Below are 23,447 nucleotides of genomic sequence, written 5' to 3' on the forward strand. Positions count from 1 at the left end.
TGGCTCTCAACCCCATTGCTTGGTTGAGGAGACAGTCTTTAAGGACAGGGGAGTAGGAGGACCCAGGTCCACCCTCTCCACAGGTCCCAGCCCAGGGTCCTGTGTACATCAACTCCTGAATGCGGGGGGGGGGAAGGAGGGGAGTTCCCAGCAGAGAGTCAAAATCCACTGTCCTTGGCTACCTGTTATCAGTCTGTTCAGTCTGGGGTGTGGTCCCTCTAGTACAGTTTGCTGGGCCGCTTCCTTCCTGTAGGTCCTCTCTTGGGTGGTGCCTTGCCACAGTCCTAGGCTTCCTTGGGTGGGGCATCTGCATGTTGGCGAGGGCAAGCCCCACAATGTCTCTGGGGATCACTCACTCAGTTACCTTAGGTGCTGGAGGCTCCTAGGTCTCCTTTGCAATCTCCCTTGGCTGGGAAGACAGTGCTTATTCCCTGCTGGCTGCCTTGGCTGGCAGGCAAGCTCCTTCCCCTCAGATTGGGAGGCAGCTAGCTTCTGCCTGTTCCTCAGTCAGCCCTGAACTGAGTTACACTCTTCTTTTCTGCCTCTCTGGGCCTAGCACTGGCTGCAGGTCTAATGGGGCGGGGCTAGCTGGGCCCAAAGCCTCTCTTTAACCTTTGCTGTGCTGGCTGGCAGTGTCTCTGCTTTATCATAATGCAGAAAAGGATGTTTCTGCAAATCTGCTCTACATTGTTTCTAATTAATGATCAATCTACCGTCACTTGCTGGCTCACCTGGAAAATTCCTTGCACTCCATTTAGTTATACACTCAATGCACCAGCATTGTGGCTTCACTATAAACAGTGACCATATTGTTGCTATGAACATAACTGTATGTGTCCTTACTCTGCATGAATCTCTCAGTTTAGGATTGTAACCAATAACGTTCCTTCTTATCCCAATATGTATATATTGTTTCTTACTGGCATTGATCAAAAAGAAACTCTATGTTGCAGATATACTCCCATTTGAGCACAAACTGCCTAAGCAAAGATTTAAAACATAGTCCAAAATAATCTTTAGTAAGAAAGGAGAAAGGAAAACAATGTAGTTGTATAATATTGAATTAAAAGCTTTGTTTCTTCGCCTTTTGGGTAAGATCACATTGAAATTCAATGCATTGTTACTATCATATTTATTCCAAAGGTTGCTCAGCACTATACAGAACATGGATATAGTTCTGCTCCAAGGAACTTACAATCTAAATAAACAAAGGCACACAGGGAGTTGTTGAATTCCTCCCAGCCCCTGCATTTCTATCTCAAGCTTTGGGGAGGGTCTCACTGAAAGGTATCAAGGGAGAAATGAGATTTGAGAATATATTTAAATGTAAGGAGGGAATTTGCTGGCAAGCAAGGAGAAGAAGGGTACTCTATTGGGATTACATGGCAGAAGGCATGAAGAAGGTGTGAGAAAAGTAAGAAAAGGTCAGGTGAAATTGGCAGGAACACAGACATTGACTAGGGGTCCTGCGGCAATGTCTTTATCAGGTTGTTATAAGCTGAACTTGGTCACTGAACCTTCTCTGAAGCCCTTGAAGTCAACAGGAATCTTTCCATTGACTACTGGGCTTTGGATCACTCTACATCTTGCCCTTCATTCTGCAGATGGACTGCCGTATAGAAGATTCTACTCTGTAAAGATATCAAACAAATGGAAAATTAAGAAATTTAGAATTGAATTTTAAGAATGTTTACCTATGTTTCCTCCAATTTCATATAAACGTTGGATCTGGACTTCCGTGTTCTTTGACGATGCATGGCTATCATGGAGAAGAAATTGAGTTTTAGTGTTTTATAGTATTACTGTGATTGCATACACTGAAAATGACATTTATATCATAAACAAACAAGGAATTCTATAGATCTGTTCCAGTAGTGACAAATTTATGTACTCAGTGTAAGCATTTATACCTCATTCAGCACTACAGAATATTGTCTGCAGAATGGGAAGTATATTATAGTAGCAGAATTAACTATAGCATATGACAGTGTTCTCTATCAGGGGTATGTGTACCCCAGGGGTTACATCAAGTTTCAGCTCATCTAGATATTTGCCTAGTTTTACAACAAGCTACGTAAAAAGCATTAGTGAAGTCAGTACAAACTAAAATTTCATATGGAGAATCACTTCTTTATAGTGCTCTATATACTATACATTGAAGTGTAAATACAATATTTATATTCCAATTGATTTACATGGTAAAAATGAGAAAGTCAGCAATATTTGAGTAATAGTGGGCTCTGACACCTTTTGTATTTTTATGTTTGGTTTTGTAAGCAAGTAGTTTTTAAGTGAGGTGAAACTTGGGGTATGCAAGACAGATCAGACTCCTGAAAGGGGCATAGTAGTCTGGAAGCACTGAGAGCCATTGGCCTATAAAAGGCCAGGTTCTGCACCAATTTTTACCTTGTTAAATTTCCACTAAACTCAGTAGGATTATATGGGGTGTAAATTAGTGTAGGAACTAGTTTATCTGTGACTGGTGGTATATAGTATGCCAGGCTGGTGGTATAGTTATTCTGTTATTAAAAGTGGTTTTAAAAAGACTCTGGAAAATAGAAATTTTGTTTGGAACAACAAATACATTAAAATGATGGCAGAACACTACTATTTTAGTTTATTTTTTTCTCCTACATAAAGCCAATTCTGCCCTCAGATATATGTGCATAAGTGCCATTGAAGGCAATGGAATGCACGCATCCAATTGATCTCTTATTTTACATTCTATTTCTGTGATTAGTTATAGAAGTCTTAATATATCAACAGAGTAACAAGGACAATTGCCATATCACATTAATATGATGGAGAGGGTTGTTATCGTCTTAGAACTGTAGTTGTAGACATTGTTATGCTAGCTGTAACTAGTGAACCTGTATCATCAATACAACAAAGGATTACTGCAGGCAATTTATGCCAGATTTATTTCAAGAACAGAACTATGTAATAGCACCAAAGGACTTTGCTGAAGGACTTTCAGAATAGGGCTAGCAGACTTCCTCTTGCTCTACCTCTTATAAATACTAACATGGGTATTCATTTACACAAATAACAAAAGCATTAACATGTGCATTCAGATTTAAGACAATCTTTCCAGCTTATAACTGGAGAAAGCCTAGAAAAATATATTTTTCAGCACAGGCATAACAGAAGTCCGACTGATTCTGTATAGGTGCCAGTTACTAAGTAGAATTTGAAGAGCACAAATCAATCATTAGAATTTTTTTCTGGACCGCCATTACCATAATTACTGTTGCCAGTGTAAAAAAAAGCATTTGAATAACACAATGGGGCCTCTGAAAAGGGGCAACTTATTCTTTAATGACTGTGAAGATATTACTCTGGAAAACTAAAATGTTCTGATGTCCTCCTGTTTTTACCCACCTGTTTTCACAGTGAAATCGAGCCAGGATGTCTCTGGCTTTTGTTTGACTGTTCAGTTGAATTGCCATAGAAACTTTTGAATGCAGTGGAGCATAAACTCTTATCACCCCCTCGGGTATGTGAGTCTGCAGACACAGGGAAAAAAATGACAGTTCTCTCATGTCAATATTCAACAGAGTAAGTTTAGTTATATATTGTCATAACTCAGCTCAGGGGCAGTTCTTCAAGCACTTTCAAGTTTACTTTTAAAAATCAATGACATGGACTGCCTGAATCCTTAGAGCAATAAATCTATGAGTTACAAATCATATATTTCATATAATCACACAGTTATACATTTTTTCTAACACGATAGTACATAAAGGTTATGCAGCTTAACTGCTACACTGCTGCGTAAGTCCAGGGTTAGTTGAACTCAAATTAGCAGACCCTGGGTTTGTTAACCTAGGGCTTGATTGTCTACACTCATTTGTAATGCCAGGTTAGGAAATTTTGAAACCTGGTTCCCAATCGGGCTCCAGCATTTACATCCATATCCCAGACTTCCTAGCATCTTGCTATAACATGGCTGCTCTAGCTCTTTATTCGGGGTGCAGCATGGGAAAACATGACAGTCCACCAAACTTTACTGTCCAGAGGACAAGAAAATTGACCCCAGGGGACAGTGGGATACTTTTGGTAGATTCCTAGAGCACAAGTTCAGTGGGACTGTGTCTACACTGCAAAAGCTATAGGGCTTGAACCCTGGGTTCCAGCTTGACTCAGGCTTGGACCCTTCATCCCCTCCAGGGTCCTGGCTCTGAGCCCTGGTTTAGTATAATTTGTATATAGACGGAATGGGGACTAATGACACCCCAAAATCAAACACTGTGCCACGTTTTATGTAAATACATATGGAATATACTACAATCCCTGATTTTTAATCGCAGTCAGAAATAAGTCCAGATGTTAACTGGGATCCTTTTAGCACGAACCAGTGGACAGGCAATTGTTCAAAAACTATATTATATACTTGAAAATATCCTTTCTTCTTTTCTAAAGAAGAAATTCCCCACAGGCAAGGACACTGAGTTCACTCTTTGCCCTCTCTACAACCTCAACAAGATCCAAGTTTATACACAGCAAAATAATAAAATCCCATATGGTTCCTCTTAATTGATATGTGACCTTGTACAGAGTTCAAACCATCCACTATAAAAGTTTACTCATTCTTCTATGGTTAATGGCAGGATAAATCAATTAGTAAGGCTTGCTTCCCAATTCTAATCTAGTTAATACCACCCTGACTAGAGAACAATAGCAGTCTCTCAAACAATTTTATCGCTGCATAATTTAGAACATCTGAAAGATAGTGTTTATGTTAAATGCTTTGAAATTTAACTCACTTATTCACACTCAGATTTTACTTTCCTATCCCAATTACTTGGGAATGCCTATTCCCTGACTAGTCAGGTACAAAGACTTTCGCCATCTGCTGACCAGCTTGTATTTCAGAATGCTAAAGGTATCTGGATGTCTTATCATTTTTCTCTCCCAGAATAAACTGTTTTTGTCCCATCACTTATAGTATGAACACAAGTCTAAAATGCAGTATCTCGTACCAACATGTAAAACAAATATGCACCACACATATATGTATGTGAGTATGCCATTCACAAAACACCTGTGCTAGTGCTCACCAAACATCTGAGTGGGTAAAGGCCAATCAATGACTCATACATAAGCACTTCCTCATCTCTCTTCCCCAACATCTGCTCTCTCTGTTTCCCATATTCTTTTAGCATATGGCTGCACTACAAAAATACCCTAGTGGCAGCGAGTCTCAGACTTACCAAGCTGAATATAGCAGATTCTTGGAGCCTGGGCTGCAGCCTGAGACTGAACATTTACACAAGTCTTTTTAACCCCATGGTGTGAGTCCTGCAAACCCAAGTCAGTTGACCCACTCAGACACTGGCTGCTGTCAATCTTCTTTTGCAGTGTGAACAGCTCCTTGATGTCTTTCCCTCAAACCCTAATCTCCTCTCTTGTAGAGCCCTGGACCAGCTCCCCAATTCCTCCTCTGACAAAGGTCCAGGAAACTTATGGATAAGCAGGCAGAATGTTGTTCTAATTGTTATGTTAGTAACTTCTGCAGCAAATTAATACACGAAACATTTTCATTTCGGTGCCATTTATGGTCCATGGAGAAAGCAGCTCCTCATTTGCCCATCTTCTAAACAGCAATGGAGGAGGCCCAAAGAATCCCCGGCCATGTAGTTGGAACAGCAACATGCTGCTGCCTGCAAAGAGCCAGGTGAGCATGATTACTTTGCTCAATGGTTTGTCACCACGCAGTGGAACCATAGCCAACCAGACAAATGCATGGTTACATGGCTGCCCAGCCCAGATCCAGGTAAAGCTGATTTATTCTAAAGCAGGGCCCACAACTTAATCTACTGTAATTCCATGACTTTGCTGACTCTCATCAGAACACTCAGCATTCTGTTGCGAAGAGCAGCCCACGTTCTCTTTCAGAATACATACTGTAAAACACTACTGGAGAGACTGGCCAAAAGCAAGCACTGTAGACCAATTCAGTTAATATCTTCCCTTGCAGAACTCAAGCACAGAACTAATTCTAGTCAGAAAACAAGAATTCAACTTCATGAAAGATTCTGGGGTTTTGGAATTTGCTTTCATTTCATATAAGAACAAAAAAGAGACCTTTTGAGATTTGTCATGAAAAAACATGAGAGAGAGAGAGAGAGAGACCCAATAGTCCTATGACTAGGGCACTCACCTGGAATATATGAGATGCAGTTCAAGTGCATGCCCTGCTCCTCTACATTTGTAATGAGTGCTCTAACCACTAGGATATAGACCCAGTGTCTGTCTCTCCCACCCTTGCTTATTGAAGGTGTCCTTATTTGGAGCAGTGACTTGAACCTGGACCTCCCACATCTTAAGTGAATGTCCTAACCACCAGGTTATTCTGGAGTGAGGTGGTTTCTCTCTCTTGTTTTGACCAGAAATTCAATCCTGGACCTGATGCCTTCCAGAGAAAATGGCATTTTACAAGAAAAAACATTTTGTTGAATAATTTCCAACCAGTTCTATGCAGAACTTCTGTTATTTGTCTTAGCAACATATCAAGCCCAGGGAGCACAAGTCCCAAAACAGCTTCTCGCACATGACAATCCAATTTGCTTCAGGCTTGTCAGATTCAAAAGTTTAGTTTCCAAATCAAGAGTGTTTTTATTTTAAATGAAAACATTTTTCTGTAAATATAAAGCCTACTTATTCTAACATCTTAACTCACATTGCTCCTCGCTGGTAAAACTTATTTGCCTCACAAACCCCCCAGGAACACCTTATTATTGTTATTATTTATCTGTATTATAGTAGGGCCTGGAAACCCCACAGTAAGTGTCCTGTTGTACTAGGCACTGTACAGAACAGAGCAAAGACAGTCCCTACCCCAGAGAACTCTCAGTCTCTGCCAGACAGGATGTAATAGTCAGATGGGGAAGGGGTGGGTGGAAGATGAGGGTAGAAAATAAACAGTTTAATAGAAGGACAAAAGTGAGAGCGTGCCACTTGCCTAATCCAATGCCAGAGGGGAGTGATTTGTTAGTTTCACAACAGAGGAAGATTTCAAGGAAGGATTTAAATTGGATGAGGTAGCAGCTTTATGAAATTTGACAGGAGATTTTTCTCATGCACAGGAGAAAGCACCAGGGGGATTGAAAAGACTAATAGACATGATAGAACTCAAAGATGTCATTTAAAAATATGTTATGTCTTAATGCACCTCTGATCTTTCAGGTCTCTCTCGTTCTATGGTCTTTCTCCTCAGCAATCTTCTCACACCCTTGTCAAACATCATCTGTCTCTTGGTGTTATTTATTGTAGCCTCATTCATCTTTCGCACTTGAGAAATCAGGAAGGATGGGACCTAAAGAGAGGAAGCCAAGGCTGAGTGTATGCAAAAGGATGAGGAAAAAAGCCTCCCCCGCACCAAAAAAAAAGAAAAATTAGTCCTGTTTATTCCCAGAAGTACAGCATGGGCAAATTTCCCCAATATCACACCGCCACCCTTAGGGGTGAAATGATAGTTCATTTTCCATGCTGCCACTTGCCTAATCCAACGCCAGAGGGGAGTGATTTGTTAGTTTGCTCTTTTCTGTTGCATCCGACGAAGTGGGTATTCACCCACGAAAGCTCATGCTCCAATACGTCTGTTAGTCTATAAGATGCCACAGGACTCTGTTGCTTTTACAGATCCAGACTAACACGGCTACCCCTCTGATAATAAAAGTGAAGAGTCTCACACGTACTATGCAGAAGTAAAAGCACAATGTCACACTGCAGGTGTATGGATGTAAGTAAAAGAACTATCAAGTTTGAAGACATGAAACAACCACTTCTGAAAATGGCTTACAAACAGAATTTTGGACTGACTTAAAGCTAGCTGGTGCTTACATTAATCTAATCTCACAGTATATGAATGCTCTCCCTTTGGGCAAAGTTCGAGCTTGCATAGCAGGCGAAGACAAGGCTAATGGACCAAAGCATTGTACAGAGATTAATTTCACCATTGTCAGTTGTGTGTTCCAGGCAGAAATTGCTGCATGTTTCCTTGTCTCTGTGTGGCTGCTGTATTCAGCTCTGAAACCTAGAAAAACAAATATGGGAACTAAAGTACATATACTGTAGTCAGCATTACTCACTGTCCACAGGATGTCCTGGTACTTAATTAAAAGTCTCACTATGTGTGCTGTAGTGGCTGCTGCTTGCATCTCTTCTTGGTTTGCATGTTTGCCTTTGTAGATGAAGACATTTGGTGCAACAATCATGGAAACATTCCATAAGTTCATTTTGTTTTTCCCTTCATTAGCAACTATCTTCTTCAGGAACTGCAGAAAGGCCTGGGAAAAGCAGCGCCACTCATACTCAATACAACGCATCATGAAATACAACATGAATACAACATTTTCAAATCCACAGTGCACCTGGCTAGAAAGCTGCAATCTCTCCCCTTGGATGTGGTACTTAGGAAAGCTATCTATGCCTTTGTGTCCTCCAGATTGGACTACTACACTGTGCTCTACCTGGGTCAGTCCCTGAAGACCACTCAGCAATATCTCCTACATCAAGTATATATCATGAATAGATCTTGTCCAAAGTCATTAAAGTCTCATTAAAGTCACTTGGAGGCTTTCTATGGACTTCAATGGGCTGTGGATTAGGCCCTTATTTAGCAGTGCTTCCTGGAGAGAGCATATTGCATCTCTGCTCTGCTATCTACTATCTGATCTCCACATACAATTCAAGATGTTGATATTGATCTATATGTCCTACATTGTTTGAGTCTTGATTACCTTAATGACCATCTCTCTCCTTAAGGACCAACCCTACTTGCTGGGATGATAGAAGTAAAGAGTTCTCAGCAGTAGGCTTCAACTCTAGAAATCACTGCTGCGTGTCAGTGCCAGTATGAAGGGCAGTTTGTTGCCCTTTTGGGCGCAGTGCAAGAATCATCAGTTTTTTCAGGCTTTCACTTGAATGAGTGCACGTGAGTAGGCTGAGGTTTTGTTGTTATTGGGGAGTTCTTTGGGGGATTCATTCTGCCAGTTTGTTATTTTACAACGTTATTTAAACTACTGCCTGTGTATGATAAACACATTTTTAGAAACTCAGAAATGACCCCACAGAAATTGTGTTGAAGACATTTGTAAATTAAAACAATGCTTTGTTACAGGTGGGTAAGGACAGGAACATTCATTTTTTTACCTTTAATATTTCTAATTCTATTTCATTTAATAACTTATCATCGGTAATTATTAGCACTATTGACCCTTAGACTGCCCTGCTCATAGATATGGATTTTGGCCAAATACAACTATTAATACTACTTATTCCTTATATCAGTAGATATTAAAAGTGCTTTGCAAAGAAGGTCAGTATCATGATCCCCATTTTGCTGACAAAGAAACAGAGGGACGGGGAGATGAAATATCTTGTCTGAGATCACCCAGTAGGACAAGGACAGTTCCAAGAATGGAGCCCTACTCAGCTGGCCATGGAGCCCTACTAATATGTAGTATTAGGAACACATGATTATAAACTATCATAAAAGAAATCCACATACTGAAATGTGCACAAAGATGTCAACATGAAATAAAACTGGAAATAAATGGATACATAAAATACATAATTAGCAAACTGTCAAAGAGAACACTCTGCCAAAGCCCATAGTTTGAATGTTATTGATCCAAACTCTCTGGCAAATACCTGCCAATAATTAATACATTTAAAAAAATATGTTTGTGAATCCTTCACTGTTAAGCAAGGGGCTACATCCATAACCAATATTATTCCTAATAAATATCCCATTCCATTAGCTGTTCTGCAGAGAACTGGAGAACTTTTCAGAGTGATGATAACGAACCAACATGAATATTTTTGCGGGGTGGGGGGGTGTTACTGTTACTGCGGGTTGCTGTTACAAACAAACCCTGACTCTCATTTAAAAGTCAAAGAATACAGATGCAGGAATCATGAAACAAAGCACCTACCTTGGCTGTATCCCTGTTGGCATCAGGTAACAACATGATCAACAGATGCAAAGCTTGTAACTGTAACTTGACCTTGGAGACTTCTAAGAATATAATAATTAATATTTTAAAAATCAGAATTAACATTAGATTTGTGCTAGAAAACACTCTGAAATGCATAGCGAGGCTACTTTGCAACTACACCAACAGTATAAACAGGGCATAGAGCTCCTCTATCAACCCCCCACACCGTTCTGTTGATTTAGGGAAATGCTGCTTGGGAATGAATGGCATATAGTTACCACAGGATCAGGAAGGTAGTAAGGTCACTTTTTCACCCACCCTCTTGAGTTATCCTGTAGCTGTGCATCTGGAACTTTATCTCTGCTTTCATCTTCAACTACTACAGGGCTATAAAGACAAACTATAGGATTACATTTAAGGGGAAAGGTTTTACTGAGAAATGATGCAGAGACTTCTTTTGTAGATGTCAAGGTTCCTTGCTGCAGTAAGTGCTGAGAATCCCAGATGCTGCTCTGATACATGGCATTTGTTTCTTCTTCTAAATTAAAAGTTGGCCTTTCACCAGAAATGTCCTAAGTTTAATGAGTATTTTCTTCCTTTCATGTCGTGGACCTGTAATTATAGTGGACTAATCTGGACAAATAGGAAGAAAGAAATGTAATGATACTAATGCACAGAACTTTGATTTTATCTCCAATTTTGGTTTTACAGGATGTAGGGATCTTTAGAAAAAATCTCTCCTCTTTGGGGAGACATTCCCTGAATAACCTGTTCTCTGGGTCACATCAGGCTTAAATCCTTCAGTGCTGGTTACTGGCCAATTCCTCTTTAATGTCACTGTGGGATTGCCTTGTGTATCAGATCGCACTTCTATAATATAGTATTTCTCAGTTTCAAGATGATATGGCATAATTTATTTTCAGGATAGTTTCAGACTAACTTTGTTAAGTGATTTACTGAACCCAGCTGTCGTTAGATTGTGGATTGATTTTTTTATCCTTCTTTTATTTTAATTTCACTCTTGTGCCTAGTCCTAAATCTGGCTCTCTATAAAAATGTATCGCAGAGTGTAGATTTCTAAGGTCCATCGTCCCTTAAAGGCACTAGCCTATTCTGTGGGGCAGTATGTTACTCCTGGAAGCAAATTGACTCCTGATGCTCCCTAACATGAAGGGTGGATGCGTATGTAGGGGGAGCAAGAGGAAATATTGTTGCTGCTATAGTACTTATGGGGTGAAAAGTGCAGTCACCTCTAGTCAATCTCAACTCCTTCATACTCTCCCCCATGAGGTCCTAGCTCCATGGACTCAGGTGAGCCTCATAACCAGCCTGTGTGCAGTTTGCAAGATGGATTAAACTGCTAGACCTTCCCTCCTTCTTTGAACATACACAGACTGCTTGGTCACAATCTGACTTTATGAGAACATAGGGTCTATTACCATTTTACCCAATAAAGGCACCATTCTATTCTTCTCACTCAGCCCTAACTCAAACAAGTCTCCTACTGAAGTCGATAGGAATTGACTAAGTAAAATCTGTACTATTGCATCCTTACGACTGAAAATAGAAAAAGTGGCTCAGAATTAGAAAGCACAGAAAAATTAAGACCCAAAACTTAGCTACCTGCAGCCTTCCACAAGCAAACACATTTCTTATGCAAAGATCCTGATAAAAATAATCTTTCATGAACGAAAACAAAATCTAATAAAATACTAACTATAGTGTGGTGATTAGATTTTACACTGGAGAGAATTTTTATTTATTAAACGTATAGTTCATGTGAATCAAATATGGTAAAATCTATGTACAAAAGCCAGTTTTCAACCACTATGTGCTTGCAATGTTTACAACATTCTGCTTTAAATAGCTATTTAACTAGAATACGTTTAGTCAAATATGCCAAGTACCATTAGAAAAGAAAGCTTACAGGAAATCAAAATGGTTATGACATGCTGGCAATCTCTTTTCTCTTCTTTAGTTCTTTTGTATTTTTCATATGTATCCATTTATACTAATTTCTTTCTACTTACTTTCCACTAGTGTGATGAAGGCAGGCAGATATTCTACAGTGAAAAGGGGGCTTGGGAGTTCTCTTATAAACATCTTCAACAGTCCTGCTGCATCATTGTTTCGTACTTGGTCCCAGTCAAATGTGTCTTCATTAAATTTTATTTCAATTTCTTGACGGAGATTCTGCAAGACAAAAGAAAGTGATTTTAATTACAACTTCTGATTGGTGAGCTTTATTTCATCTCACAAATGCCAGGAACAACAAAGAAAGCTTTATGAAGTATACAATTTGAAATGGAACAGTTATTTGAACAAACACTTCTACATCATTGTTTGTCTTCTTTATTTAAAACACACTTAAGAGGTTTTTTTAACCCCATACACACAAGAGACTAGGATATTCCTCCTCAAAGTCATTTAATCTGCATGTGTTTTGCATATGCCAGTAGTTCCCATTAGAGAGACCAGGAGGGTGAGGTAATATCTTTTATTGGACCAACTTCTGTTGGTGAGGGAGACAAACTTTTGAGCTAATCAGAGCTCTTCTTCAGGTAGCTCTTATTGGCTCTCTCATGTGTGGTCACAAATAGGCTGCTTTTTGGGCAGACAGAAATCCTTGCTTTTCTTCTCTAGTCTTATTATTTAGATAAGTGCCAACTTGTTTGATCAATTTTAAGGACCTACACGGTACCAGTTCAGTACTTTGGCACAACTCTGGCCAAAACCTGCAGGCAGGTATAATAGTTATTGCATTATCTTGGCTTCCCACTTAAACCAATTGTTTTCTGGCATCTGTGCTCCAGAACTAGGGTCCAATCAACTTTGAAGTGTAAGTAGTTAAAAATCCCATATGTGCGTGTGAATGGTGAACATAAAGAGACTCAGGAGGGTATCAAGTAAGAACAGAATTTGGCCCAAACTCTGCATTACAGTTTGGAAAGTCCAACCTCCCCGCAAAAAAAAAAACAAAAAAACCCATCTGATGTGTTAATAAGATACAGGGATTGGGACATTAACACCTTACATTAATATTCTCCATTGATAGCCTGAATACGAAAAAGTTTGAAGTGAAGAGGAACATTTCACTGTCTGACGGTGCTGAAGACAGCAACACAAAGAACTGCTAAATTGCCACCTCTTAAGAGGACAAAAATTGCCAATATAAATTAAGAAAAAAAGCCTGTGTGTTATATGAGAGCCAGTACTAACCTACACAAGAGACACTAATTTAATTTTCCTTTAAACAGATTGTTGCTCTACTTGAAAGCTAGAAAGGAAAGCTTCTTAAAATGATATTCCAAAGAAGGCCTTACAAATGACAGTCTAGTTTGTACCTTTATCTCTTGAAAATGGCCTTATTTGGCTGTAAGAGTTTCACTGTTTGTCTTCTCATTCATAATCATCACATTTAAAATTAAGTAGCTTTTCTAACCACTCCTAGCCGCTTTTGCCTTACAGACACAAAGAGTGTAGTTGATTTTAATGGGACTGTTTATTTGAGCAGGATTTGGCTCTATATTTCATGTGCTGGTTTTTAATCATGTTTTCATCAAATCTGCATTAGCAATAGGCAAGAAAATATTCAGAAAGAAGAGTTGTTAAAAATAGTGTGCTTAACATGCCTCACATCAATGGAAGGAAATTACATATCAAATATTGTTACATATAATGAAGTGAAACTGTTGGCACAAAAGGAAATATAAAGTCATTCAGGATTTGGTGTCTAGTGTTACAATACCATTCTTACTAGCACACAGTTTTTGCTGCATTCTCTGCTACCTCAACCTCCTTTACAGTCACATCCCATGTTGCACCTAATCCATTCAAACATCAGGATTAAATATCCTGACTGAGAAGTTTAGAGCAAGGCCCATCACTTCATTGTAACCACAAGAGAAGAGAAAGAGCTTTCAAGATTTTGCTGCTTAGTATTCTAAGAATGGAAGGAAAGTCCCAGAAACAGAGAGAACTGAGAGGAGAGACTGACTTTCTACATATACTTCATTTGTGTGTAATTAGTTTTTAGAAATATATTCTTGTAACAGTCTTTGTTTGTTTTTTCATTTTGTTTCTGAGCTTACAAGAGAGTAGCTTAACGTACATTTTGGTTCAGTACATACCACACATCTTAGAGGCAGTGGAAAACTTGTATTTATTTCTTTTATTTTTTGTTATTTAAAAAAGTTACTTTTAAGCACATCCATATGCCTTTCATTTTTTAAAACAAGAACTACTGTTGAGTTGGAATGCCCTCAAATCTTCATGTCATAATAATATACGATGGCTTTGAAGGACGAAATCTGGAACTGCTTAGGAAAAGCTTTCCCTCTGTCCCTTACAGGTTGACTTGTCTGACACACTTAAATGAATAAAAACTCAAATAAAACACATAACATCATTCATGTGGATGTTCGACTTACCAAGTGGTATAGGAAAGTCAGACACATAGCACAAAGTGCTTCTCTGGGTACAGGTCAGACTAGCAGAACAAGACACAGTGTAGTAGGTGCACAGACTGCAAAAGCTAATTAACAAAAGATACAAAGCAGCCCTGTCACATAATGCAAACTTTCTTTATGGGGTTTATGTACAGAAAAAGTGAAAGAATAAAAAAATATGTATAGTGACGGAAATTGAAATCAGGAAGCTGCAGAGTCTCTGTTCAGGCTAGGGGCTCAACAGGGCCGCCCAGAGGGTGGGGCTAGTGGGCAAATTTGCCCCAGGCCCCACAAGAGTTTTTCAGGGTCCCTGGAGCGGGGTCCTTCACTTGCTCTGGGGGCCCCGGAAAACTCTCACGGAGCCCGGACCCCCAGAGTATCTTCCGTGGCAATTTGGTGGCGGTGGGTCCTTCCGCTCCGGGACCCGCTGCCGAAGTGCCCCAAAGACCCACGGCGGGGGTCCTTCCGCCCCAGGACCCGCTGCCAAAGACCCCAGGCCCCCTGAATCCTCTGGGCAGCCCTGGGGCTCAATCCTGGAAGGTGCTGCATGCACTGAACACCTAACGAAGTCAGGAGGAGTTGAGATGCTCAGCACTATAAAGTTCTCAGTACCTTGCAGGACCAAACCCTACTATGGCATTAGTTATCTTCAGACATAAATTTGCAGGGCCCTATCCAAAGTAAATAATGTGAGGCCCCATATTATTCCCTCTACACTAATGAAAGGCTCATCCCTCATCCACATAGCTCCAGCAAACATCTTATCTTCTGCAAACTCCTCACTTGCTTTTTAAAATTTGATGAACTGTTCAGTGTGGAAGTGTCATAGAAGCATATAATTATTATACAGATCTCTCGTGAAAAGCCTCCTCTTGTCGCATATTTTATTAGCTATTACTAATCACATGACCCAACCAGCTAATCAACATATAGGATTCTCTAAGATTCTGAAGCACTCTTGTTTTATGCTGTGCAAATGTCACAGTACTGGAAAACCTAACTGACTGTATGTTGGAAGGTTATTTTTCTTCCTGGTGGAATATTCAGTGATAGCCAGGGGAGCAGGAATCATTTAAAAATGTATAAACCAAAGAAAAAAAATTCAAAGATATTTAGTTATTAATGCCAGGCAAAAGGGAATGATTGTAAGTGAATGAGAACCAACTACTAGAGTATTTTTTTTATGATATAGACCTGTTCTCTCATTTAATGTTCTGAGTGCCAGAGCTACTGAGCATTGTTTTGTAGTCATCTCACAAGACATGCCAAACCTGTGAAAAAAATGCAGAAATTGGGCTTGTTTTTGACTTAACTGGCTTGTGAGTTGCTTGTTGGCTAGTTTTTCGCTTGTAGCTTGTTTGGCTGGTTGTAGTTTGTTGCTTCCTTTTTTTGATCGGCTCCCAGGAAGCAGGGGCAGGGAGGAGAGAGTTCGGGGTGCACAGTGGGCTGGAATGTTGGGGCTCTTAGGGACTGGCTTGTTTTGGCTGTGTTTTGAAATGGAATTAGCTTGATTTTTGGCTTATTGTGAAAGTTGGGGTGCTTATTTACTGCATGAAAGCAACTGTGCATCTCTCCTGTAACAATATGTTACTTGCAGTATATTATTCAGTCACTAGAAAGATGTCTTTGTGTACTGTATAGAGTTCAAGGAAGACAGGGCCTCTGGTAAACAAGTAAGACTGGTTTTGATAGGAACTCAGTAAGAATAACATCTGTTTCCCACCCTGCCTATTCCTAAAGTTTCTCTGTGAATATCCCTGCCCCCAGTTCCCTCTAACACACCTAGATTTGAGTTAATTGGACTTATCCTGATTTAAACTCACAGTGACAGTAAACAAGGAAGACAAAGCTAGAACTTCAGCTGTGTGGAAGGCTGTTTGTCTCTTTAGTTTGTTGCTACTTTCTTTAATAATGGCCTCGTGTTTCAGATGAACAGACACTCCACATATCATGACATCACCCGCCAACATTCACACAAAACCTCACTTTTCATACCATAAGACGGATGTATTAATTTACATTAAGCATTATAGGAAGGCATATATTATTATAGTCTACTTTCTAATAATATGGTACATATTAGGGGGGAAAGCGTAAAGCCATTGACTGTCACAACTGCAGGCCAGTGGGCCCAAGCCTACTCATATGTGCTATGAAAATGGAGTACTTAATTTCGTCAAACTGAGCAGCAGGGGAGGGATAGCTCAAAGGTTTGAGCATTGGCCTGCTAAACCTAGCATTTGTGAATTCAATCCTTGAGGAGGCCATTCAGGGATCTGGACCAAAAATCTGTCTGGGGATTGGTCCTGCTTTGAGCAGGGGGTTGGACTAGATGACCTCCTGAGGTCCCTTCCAACCCTTATATTCTAGGACATACTTCACACAGTTCCAAACTTGGGACCCCAAAACTCCAATCAAAGGACAAATGAGTCATAACATTACAAGAAGCCTACAATTATTTGGCATCAGATCTTTAGCTTAAATTCCTTGATAACCTCAATCTAGTGACTCAGTATTTCTGAAATAAATTAAAATAAAAGTGAGATCACAGTAGTTCTGAGTGACAAGGAGGTCAGATAAGTTCTAATCTGAGGGGCCTCCCTCACAGGTTTAGTGGAGGAGAGCTGTACTTTGACTCCATGTGTCCTCTAAGTAAAACATCAGCCCATGCCAAGTTATGGTCCTCAGTTTCAGGAAGCAAATGCCAAGCCACTGTTTTTGCTGGTAATGATGGGACTGAAAATCTCTCTATATAAACTTTGCCACTTTGTATAGATTCTATTGGTTACAAGAAGGTAAATGAGAAAACACAGGTACCTTAACTCTTGAGGCAGATCCAGGAACTCGAAGAATTCCTTCCGTTTCTAAACCCGTTTCCTCAAGCTTGAGCAACAGCTAAAATGCAACAGCAGCATTTTAAAAATACTATTTACCTTTTAGCAACCTGCCTTCCTGAAAAACCATTTGATGTAGTTTATCATCAAGAATAATACATACCCACATTGACAAATCAATCAGAACTTGCTCCATATTCCTAAAACTGTGAATTTTCAGAGAAGAAACCATGTTTTCCTATGTGTTTGTACAACTTCTAGCATAACAGGAGCTCCCTAACTTGGGACTCTTGGCACTACTGTAGGTCTAATAATAAATAATAATAATAATGGGGACATCCTTACATTGCACAGGATCTTTCTTAGCAAGAAGTCACACTGATTTCCCTATGACACAATGAAGCTATGCGGATACAGTCCCTCATGTTTGTGAGAGGCTCAACTATTATGGTGATGAGCACCATAGAAAAGCCTATTAATAAATGCGTAGGCAGAATTGAGAACTTCGACAAAAAATAATCTTAGGAAAATTCTTTCTGGGATGTTCATATCCAATGTGAATAGACCTTTCTGGTCTCAGCATTTCTTCTTTACAAAAATTAAGTGCAGAGCATTTTTGTTTTGACAAAATGCAAAAGTGGGAAAAAACTAATTTTGTTGCATTTATTCATATGGCTCTGGATTTTCATTATTAACTGCCCTCATCCAGCTCTATCCCTAACACCCTTTCTCTAACAAGTTATCAGCTCTACAGCTGGGGAAAATGTTTCAAATGAAACTTTTTTCACCAAAAATACAGCTTTGGGTTGATGAAAACATGTCATGAATTTATGTCAGATTTGCCAAATTGCTTTGGTTAAGAATATCTGGAAAAAAAAAAACATTTTGTCATGTTCAAAATGAAACATTTTGATTTTTTGATTCAAAATGACTTTTTGTTTTGAATTTTACTTCAATTTTATTTTTGAATAAAGATAAGTCCTCAGAACTTAAATGAACCATTTTGTTTAGGAACAAATGAACTGTTTCATTTGGCCCCAAATTATTATTATTATTTTTTGGTCAGCCACTGTAACAAAAAAATCAATAATTTGGATAGCTCTATAACTTCCCAAAGTGAAATTATAATGGAATGAAGTGAAGTTGATTGCTGGCCATGCAGAGATTAATAACAAATGTGCCAAATTACCTCTATCTAGCTCTTTGTTTTCTTTCAGGAGTTATTTACAATTAAATGTGACTTTAATCTTGAAACTGGATGTCCATATAAGTCTGTGTGTGCATGCGTGTGTACATGCAGGTGTGTGTCTAACTGAGCCATACACTGGATGTCACTGTAGCTTCACACTAATTCAGTTAAATGACCATCTTCTTGGCTCTGTGCACCTCATTCAGATCACACCAGCTCACTTCTGATCATCTCTAAGTCAACAGGTCTGCAATTTGAAATAATGTGAAATTATAAATGCTCCCCCTTCAAAAACATTTCATTGAACTACATGTCAAATGAAAAGGGGAGCAGAATCCTATCCAGCTAGTTCTGTACATTTCCTGTGCAATATTTTATAAATATACTCCCCAAATTGGAAAAAACTCCCAGCATGCACATGATATTCAAGAACAGTGTTTTTGATCTAAGTCTCATGAGATATTTAAATCACAGCATATGTACAGAAGTAAATTGCAAACACCTTGAAGCCATTAAAGTCTGTCTTCTTTTATCTGATGTCTGCTCTGAGTGTCAATGCTAATGAGGAAAATTCAAGCCACACAAGATTTTGTTCTACTCACTTTTTGAAAGATGAGAGGAACTTTTATTCCGGGAACCTTCTTTTGATCGTTTTCCAACAATATTGCGAGAGGGACTCCAAAAAGGCCATTTTCTTTTAGAAAAAGAAAGAGATAAAGTGAAGTCTAATAAGCATCTTCTTACTAAGCACTACAAATCACAAGACACCTGTCAGTGAGCTACCACTGTATGTTTACCTCGTCCTTTGATTCTTTCTGTTCGGTTTCTCTTTAGTTCTATTCCCAAAGCATCATAGAAGGCTGTTAGTTCAATCAGAGAGAGATTGCGAATTTTCTTCATGTCTTCAAGAGATAGGTCTCCAACCTCTGTCAGGCCAAACTGGCTTTTTCTAACAATAAATTTCTACAAGAAGTATATGTAAATAGGGTTTTATTTTACATGCTTGAGAAATGTTTAGTTTTAAAAATTACTCTTTGTGAAGGGTTTTGTTTTTTTTAAATAAAAGATGTGCCTTGGTGCTGCAAGAAGTCATGTGGCGGTGCTTTCATGGGTAGGCTAACTCAGAGCTGAACCTATGGTCCTGCATGTTGTCTGGCCGCTGTGCTGATGACTACTTCAATTTGAAATGTGCAACTGAGCACCTGATCCCTTGTGCTCAATTATAGATCTCTTGGCAATTTTCACAAAAAGCAGGGATGTTAACCCTGGTGTTCTGGACATATTCCAATTTTCAACAATTAGCTACATGACATTCTAACTAAACTTTCCTCTCTAGTTCCAACAGGATTTAATAATCCACATCTCTCCCCTTAAATTCTTCCATAATATTGTTTGATGCTATTAAACAGCAGCCACATTTCATCACAGAAATGGCTGCATAGCAGTGATGGAGGATGTAGTTCTATATGTTATTTGCACTTTGAAGGAAGCATGGTCTAATGATCTGAGCTCATTACTCAGAAGACAGAACACTTAAATCCTAATAGCATCTAGATGTAACTCATGCCTGCTTCTTATGGCACTCAAGCCCCCTCTAGTGGCACCTAGGCCAGCTAGAGCGTGATAAGCTTGGTACAGCTTTGGCTAAAAGAGATGTCTTTTAGCTCATACAGAAGTGGTTAATGCATTAAGCTCCAGAGGTCCCAAGTTTGATCCTGGCCAACTATGACTGTGGTCTGCTGGTGTTACATAGGCACAGACTTAGATTTATTATAGGATGAGTAATATGAAACACAAACGTTAAAAGGCCAAGGAACACTTATGAAAGTAGAATCCATGGATCATTTACATGAATTGAATGCTACTTGCAACTTCTGGGACATGAAAATAGGAATATTGCTGCATCAGGATATGCGATGTTTCCTGCTGTAAAACTGTAAAAAAAAAAGTGAAAACACGCTCTTTTCATATGTTTTGATGTCATTATCATCATCATCAGTATAAAATCTTGTGCTATGCAAAGCTCTGTGGAACCTTGGCATCATTATGTAATTCAAACCAATCACAAGCATTTATTAAATAAATAGTGCAACAAGTCATCTCTATTTTTGGGGATCCAACTTGGAACTAAAACCTTCTAGATGATATGAATCCATCCCTCCCTTTTAATTAAAATTCATTCAGGTTCAAAGCCCTGATTTTAACTCATATCTCACAAACAGAGAAACAATAGTCAAGGAAAAAGCAAACAAAAATGATACATCTTGCATTGTGCTCTAAAAGCAACAGAGGACAAAGCTCTGACTGACCACAGAGGAAGTGAGTTCCAGAGGCCAGGATCTCCAGCACTCCATTCTCAGTATTCTTTAAAGCAGGAGATGATCCTAAACAGGGGGAAATAGGAAGCACTGCAAGATACCACCATCTTCTGGCCAAACAGGGAATATTGGGAAGTATAGAAAATGACCCCAAAAATCTAAAAATTCTATTATTTCATTCATAGAATATATACGAGTCTTTGCAATGATAAACCACTGAAGCAAAGAAAAACTGCTGATGTACCTAAAGTGTGAAACAAAAGGCAATCTCATTATTTGCAGTGTTTCATCAGGTGAAAAAAACCTCAAATAGAGCATATTAAATCACTCTGAAAATGTGAAAAAATTATTACCGGTGTGTATATGTATATATACTGGTAATAATTTAAATATATATATCTACTTATATATATATAAAGGGACATAAGGGAGGAATAGGGAATGAGAAGGTCTTTTTGCAGTCGCCATTTGCCAAAGGAAGGACTAAGTATTTTTAAAAAATTACTGCAGTGATTTTCCATGGTGGGTTGTGGTCTCCTAGAGGCGTTCTGATGTGATGTAGTCTTAACATGAGGTTTGGGGCTGTCTCTCTTTGTAAGAACAGCACTGGGAATCTATGACATAGAGCACAGAAAACCACAGAGTTAGAGAACTATACAGTATTAAAGTTGGCACAATACATTGTGATAAACTTTGAATTTACTTAATCTCTGTGGTTTTTAGAAATTAGATTCCTGGCATTTGGTTCCAGATCCTATGTTGCATCAGTTTACTTTCTGACACATCTTCTGTGTGGGGGACTATGTTCTGTATTTGGAAGGACTCAATGTGATAATAGGTTTTTACTTCTCCAATACCTAGGATTACATTCCATTTATCATGTTCCTAGTGGGCTAGATTGTGCAGTTTGAACATAGTCCTGTGTATAGGTGGTGTGAAGGTGTATCATTCCTGGGGGAGCACTGGAAGAGATTGTATTTAAGGAGGCAAAATTTCTCCCAGAGCTGCTTAGTTCTATGTATGTGTGTGCACAGACACTACATGCTATCCACAAAACCCCCAGTTTTGCATGCAAAATTGTCCACTTGAAACACATCTGTGAACTTCTCTGAAACTATTCAGTTGCGTACCCATCAGTACAAGGCCTCCTTCTATATGCTACTTGCCCCAGATTGCTGTGCCTTGCCAGTTAGGAGGTTCATACTTATGGTTGGAAGGGTGTGAGGGATAGGTAACATCTCTAAAATTGAGGGTGGAATGTCATGGTGAGGGTTAGAGGAAGGTTAGATGTTTTCTAGTAACAGGACCAAGGAAGAAAGTTCAGTATGCCAGGACCATGATAACTAGGGAGACAGCCTGATTCCCAAAAGGTGATCAAATTATTATCATCACAGAGCAATCAGACTGTACTCCGTGCCATGTGCAATCTACTTGATACTTATCACCCTATTGCAACATGGACATTTGAGGTTCTTGAGGTCTTCTCCATTGGTGGTGTTGGACACGCACAAACTGATTGTTCTTGGTGAATTCAGCATCCATGCAGACGACAACTATTCTGGATCAATTTAGGATCTCATGACCAATGTGATGTTTGTGGGACTCGTCCACATAGTTAATGGCTTAACTCATACATCTGGCTAAAGTCTGGAGCCAGTGTTCAGGCTTTTATTGGATGGCGAGATGGTGGTTGTGATTACATCCTTATCACAGACTGATCATGAAATCCTCAAATTTCGGAGCCAGGGCACACATTTCCTCTCAAGATGATGGACCTGTTTTAATGGTCCACCCTTAGAAGCAGATGGAATCAATAAATTGCCATCCAACTGATAGACTACACTATGCACAACTGGTTGGACAATAATCTTCTGTCCCTGGCTACTGATCTGGTATCTCCTATGCTGTACCTGCATCAAATACTAATCTGAGACAATCTGAGATACTAGTGAACAGAACCAAGGTTCATTTTTCCTCCCATGTCTGAGTCTAACAGATCTCAGACACACAAATTTAAAACCCATGTCAAGAAAGGTAGAGAATCTGGGTGTGGATAAGGGAGTAGTTCAAGTAATAAAGATGGATTGTCACTCTCAGTGTGTGATCTTTGTTTTTATGTGAAAAGTTTGTGGATGACACAATGCAATACAATTTTCAAGTACTGGGGTATGTACACGAAATTGCGTTGGGTAGAAGATGTGTCCATGACTAAGCACACGCTTTGGCTTCGGTGCCTCACTGGGAATGCTGTGTGGTGGGCAACAGACAAGCACAGCAAGAAGCCTTTACAAATATATAAAGTATTAAAATGCATATATGGAAGGAAATCCAATGTATTTTAAGAGACTTCACTGTGGTGGGGGAAATGAAGCAGGAAATTAATGGGGTAAAGAAGAACTATTGAGTCAACATGAGGGATTTAAACTTACAGGCAAAGCAGAATCATCCTTTTTGAATCTCTGGTTGTTATGTCGTTCTCTGTTTTTTGGGACCACTGTGATGGATTCTGAGAAAGAAACCTCATAGGATAGCTCTTCTGTTACTGATGGGCTGTCTTTATCTAGTCCACAGTCTAGACAGCTATTAGCTGGAAACAAGGGAGACTATATATGAACACTGAAGGTTTGTTTGTGTTTGGTGCAGAGGCATTAAAAAAATGGTAAAAACAAACAAAGAGCTTGTGAAAGTGTTAAGAGAAGAGCTTCACAGAGGAA

General features: G+C 39.3%; 1 protein-coding gene across 2 annotated transcripts in view; it reads right to left on the bottom strand.

Moving 5' to 3' along the window:
* The window catches only part of ARHGAP28 (Rho GTPase activating protein 28), a 98,458-nt gene that overhangs the window by 1,500 nt on the left and 73,511 nt on the right, over positions 1-23,447 (bottom strand). For both annotated transcript variants that reach the window (XM_030552789.1, XM_030552790.1), the window contains exons 5-14: positions 23,163-23,320; positions 19,213-19,378; positions 19,018-19,109; positions 17,210-17,287; positions 11,975-12,137; positions 9,942-10,024; positions 8,094-8,291; positions 7,175-7,318; positions 3,382-3,506; positions 1,695-1,759 (exon numbers count right to left, since the gene is read on the bottom strand). In XM_030552789.1, coding sequence (XP_030408649.1) covers positions 1,695-1,759; positions 3,382-3,506; positions 7,175-7,318; positions 8,094-8,291; positions 9,942-10,024; positions 11,975-12,137; positions 17,210-17,287; positions 19,018-19,109; positions 19,213-19,378; positions 23,163-23,320 — 1,272 coding nt within the window. The remainder of the gene's footprint in view (positions 1-1,694; positions 1,760-3,381; positions 3,507-7,174; positions 7,319-8,093; positions 8,292-9,941; positions 10,025-11,974; positions 12,138-17,209; positions 17,288-19,017; positions 19,110-19,212; positions 19,379-23,162; positions 23,321-23,447) is intronic.

The sequence above is a fragment of the Gopherus evgoodei genome, chromosome 2 (genome assembly GCF_007399415.2).
Source record: "Gopherus evgoodei ecotype Sinaloan lineage chromosome 2, rGopEvg1_v1.p, whole genome shotgun sequence".
NCBI lineage: Eukaryota > Metazoa > Chordata > Testudines > Testudinidae > Gopherus > Gopherus evgoodei.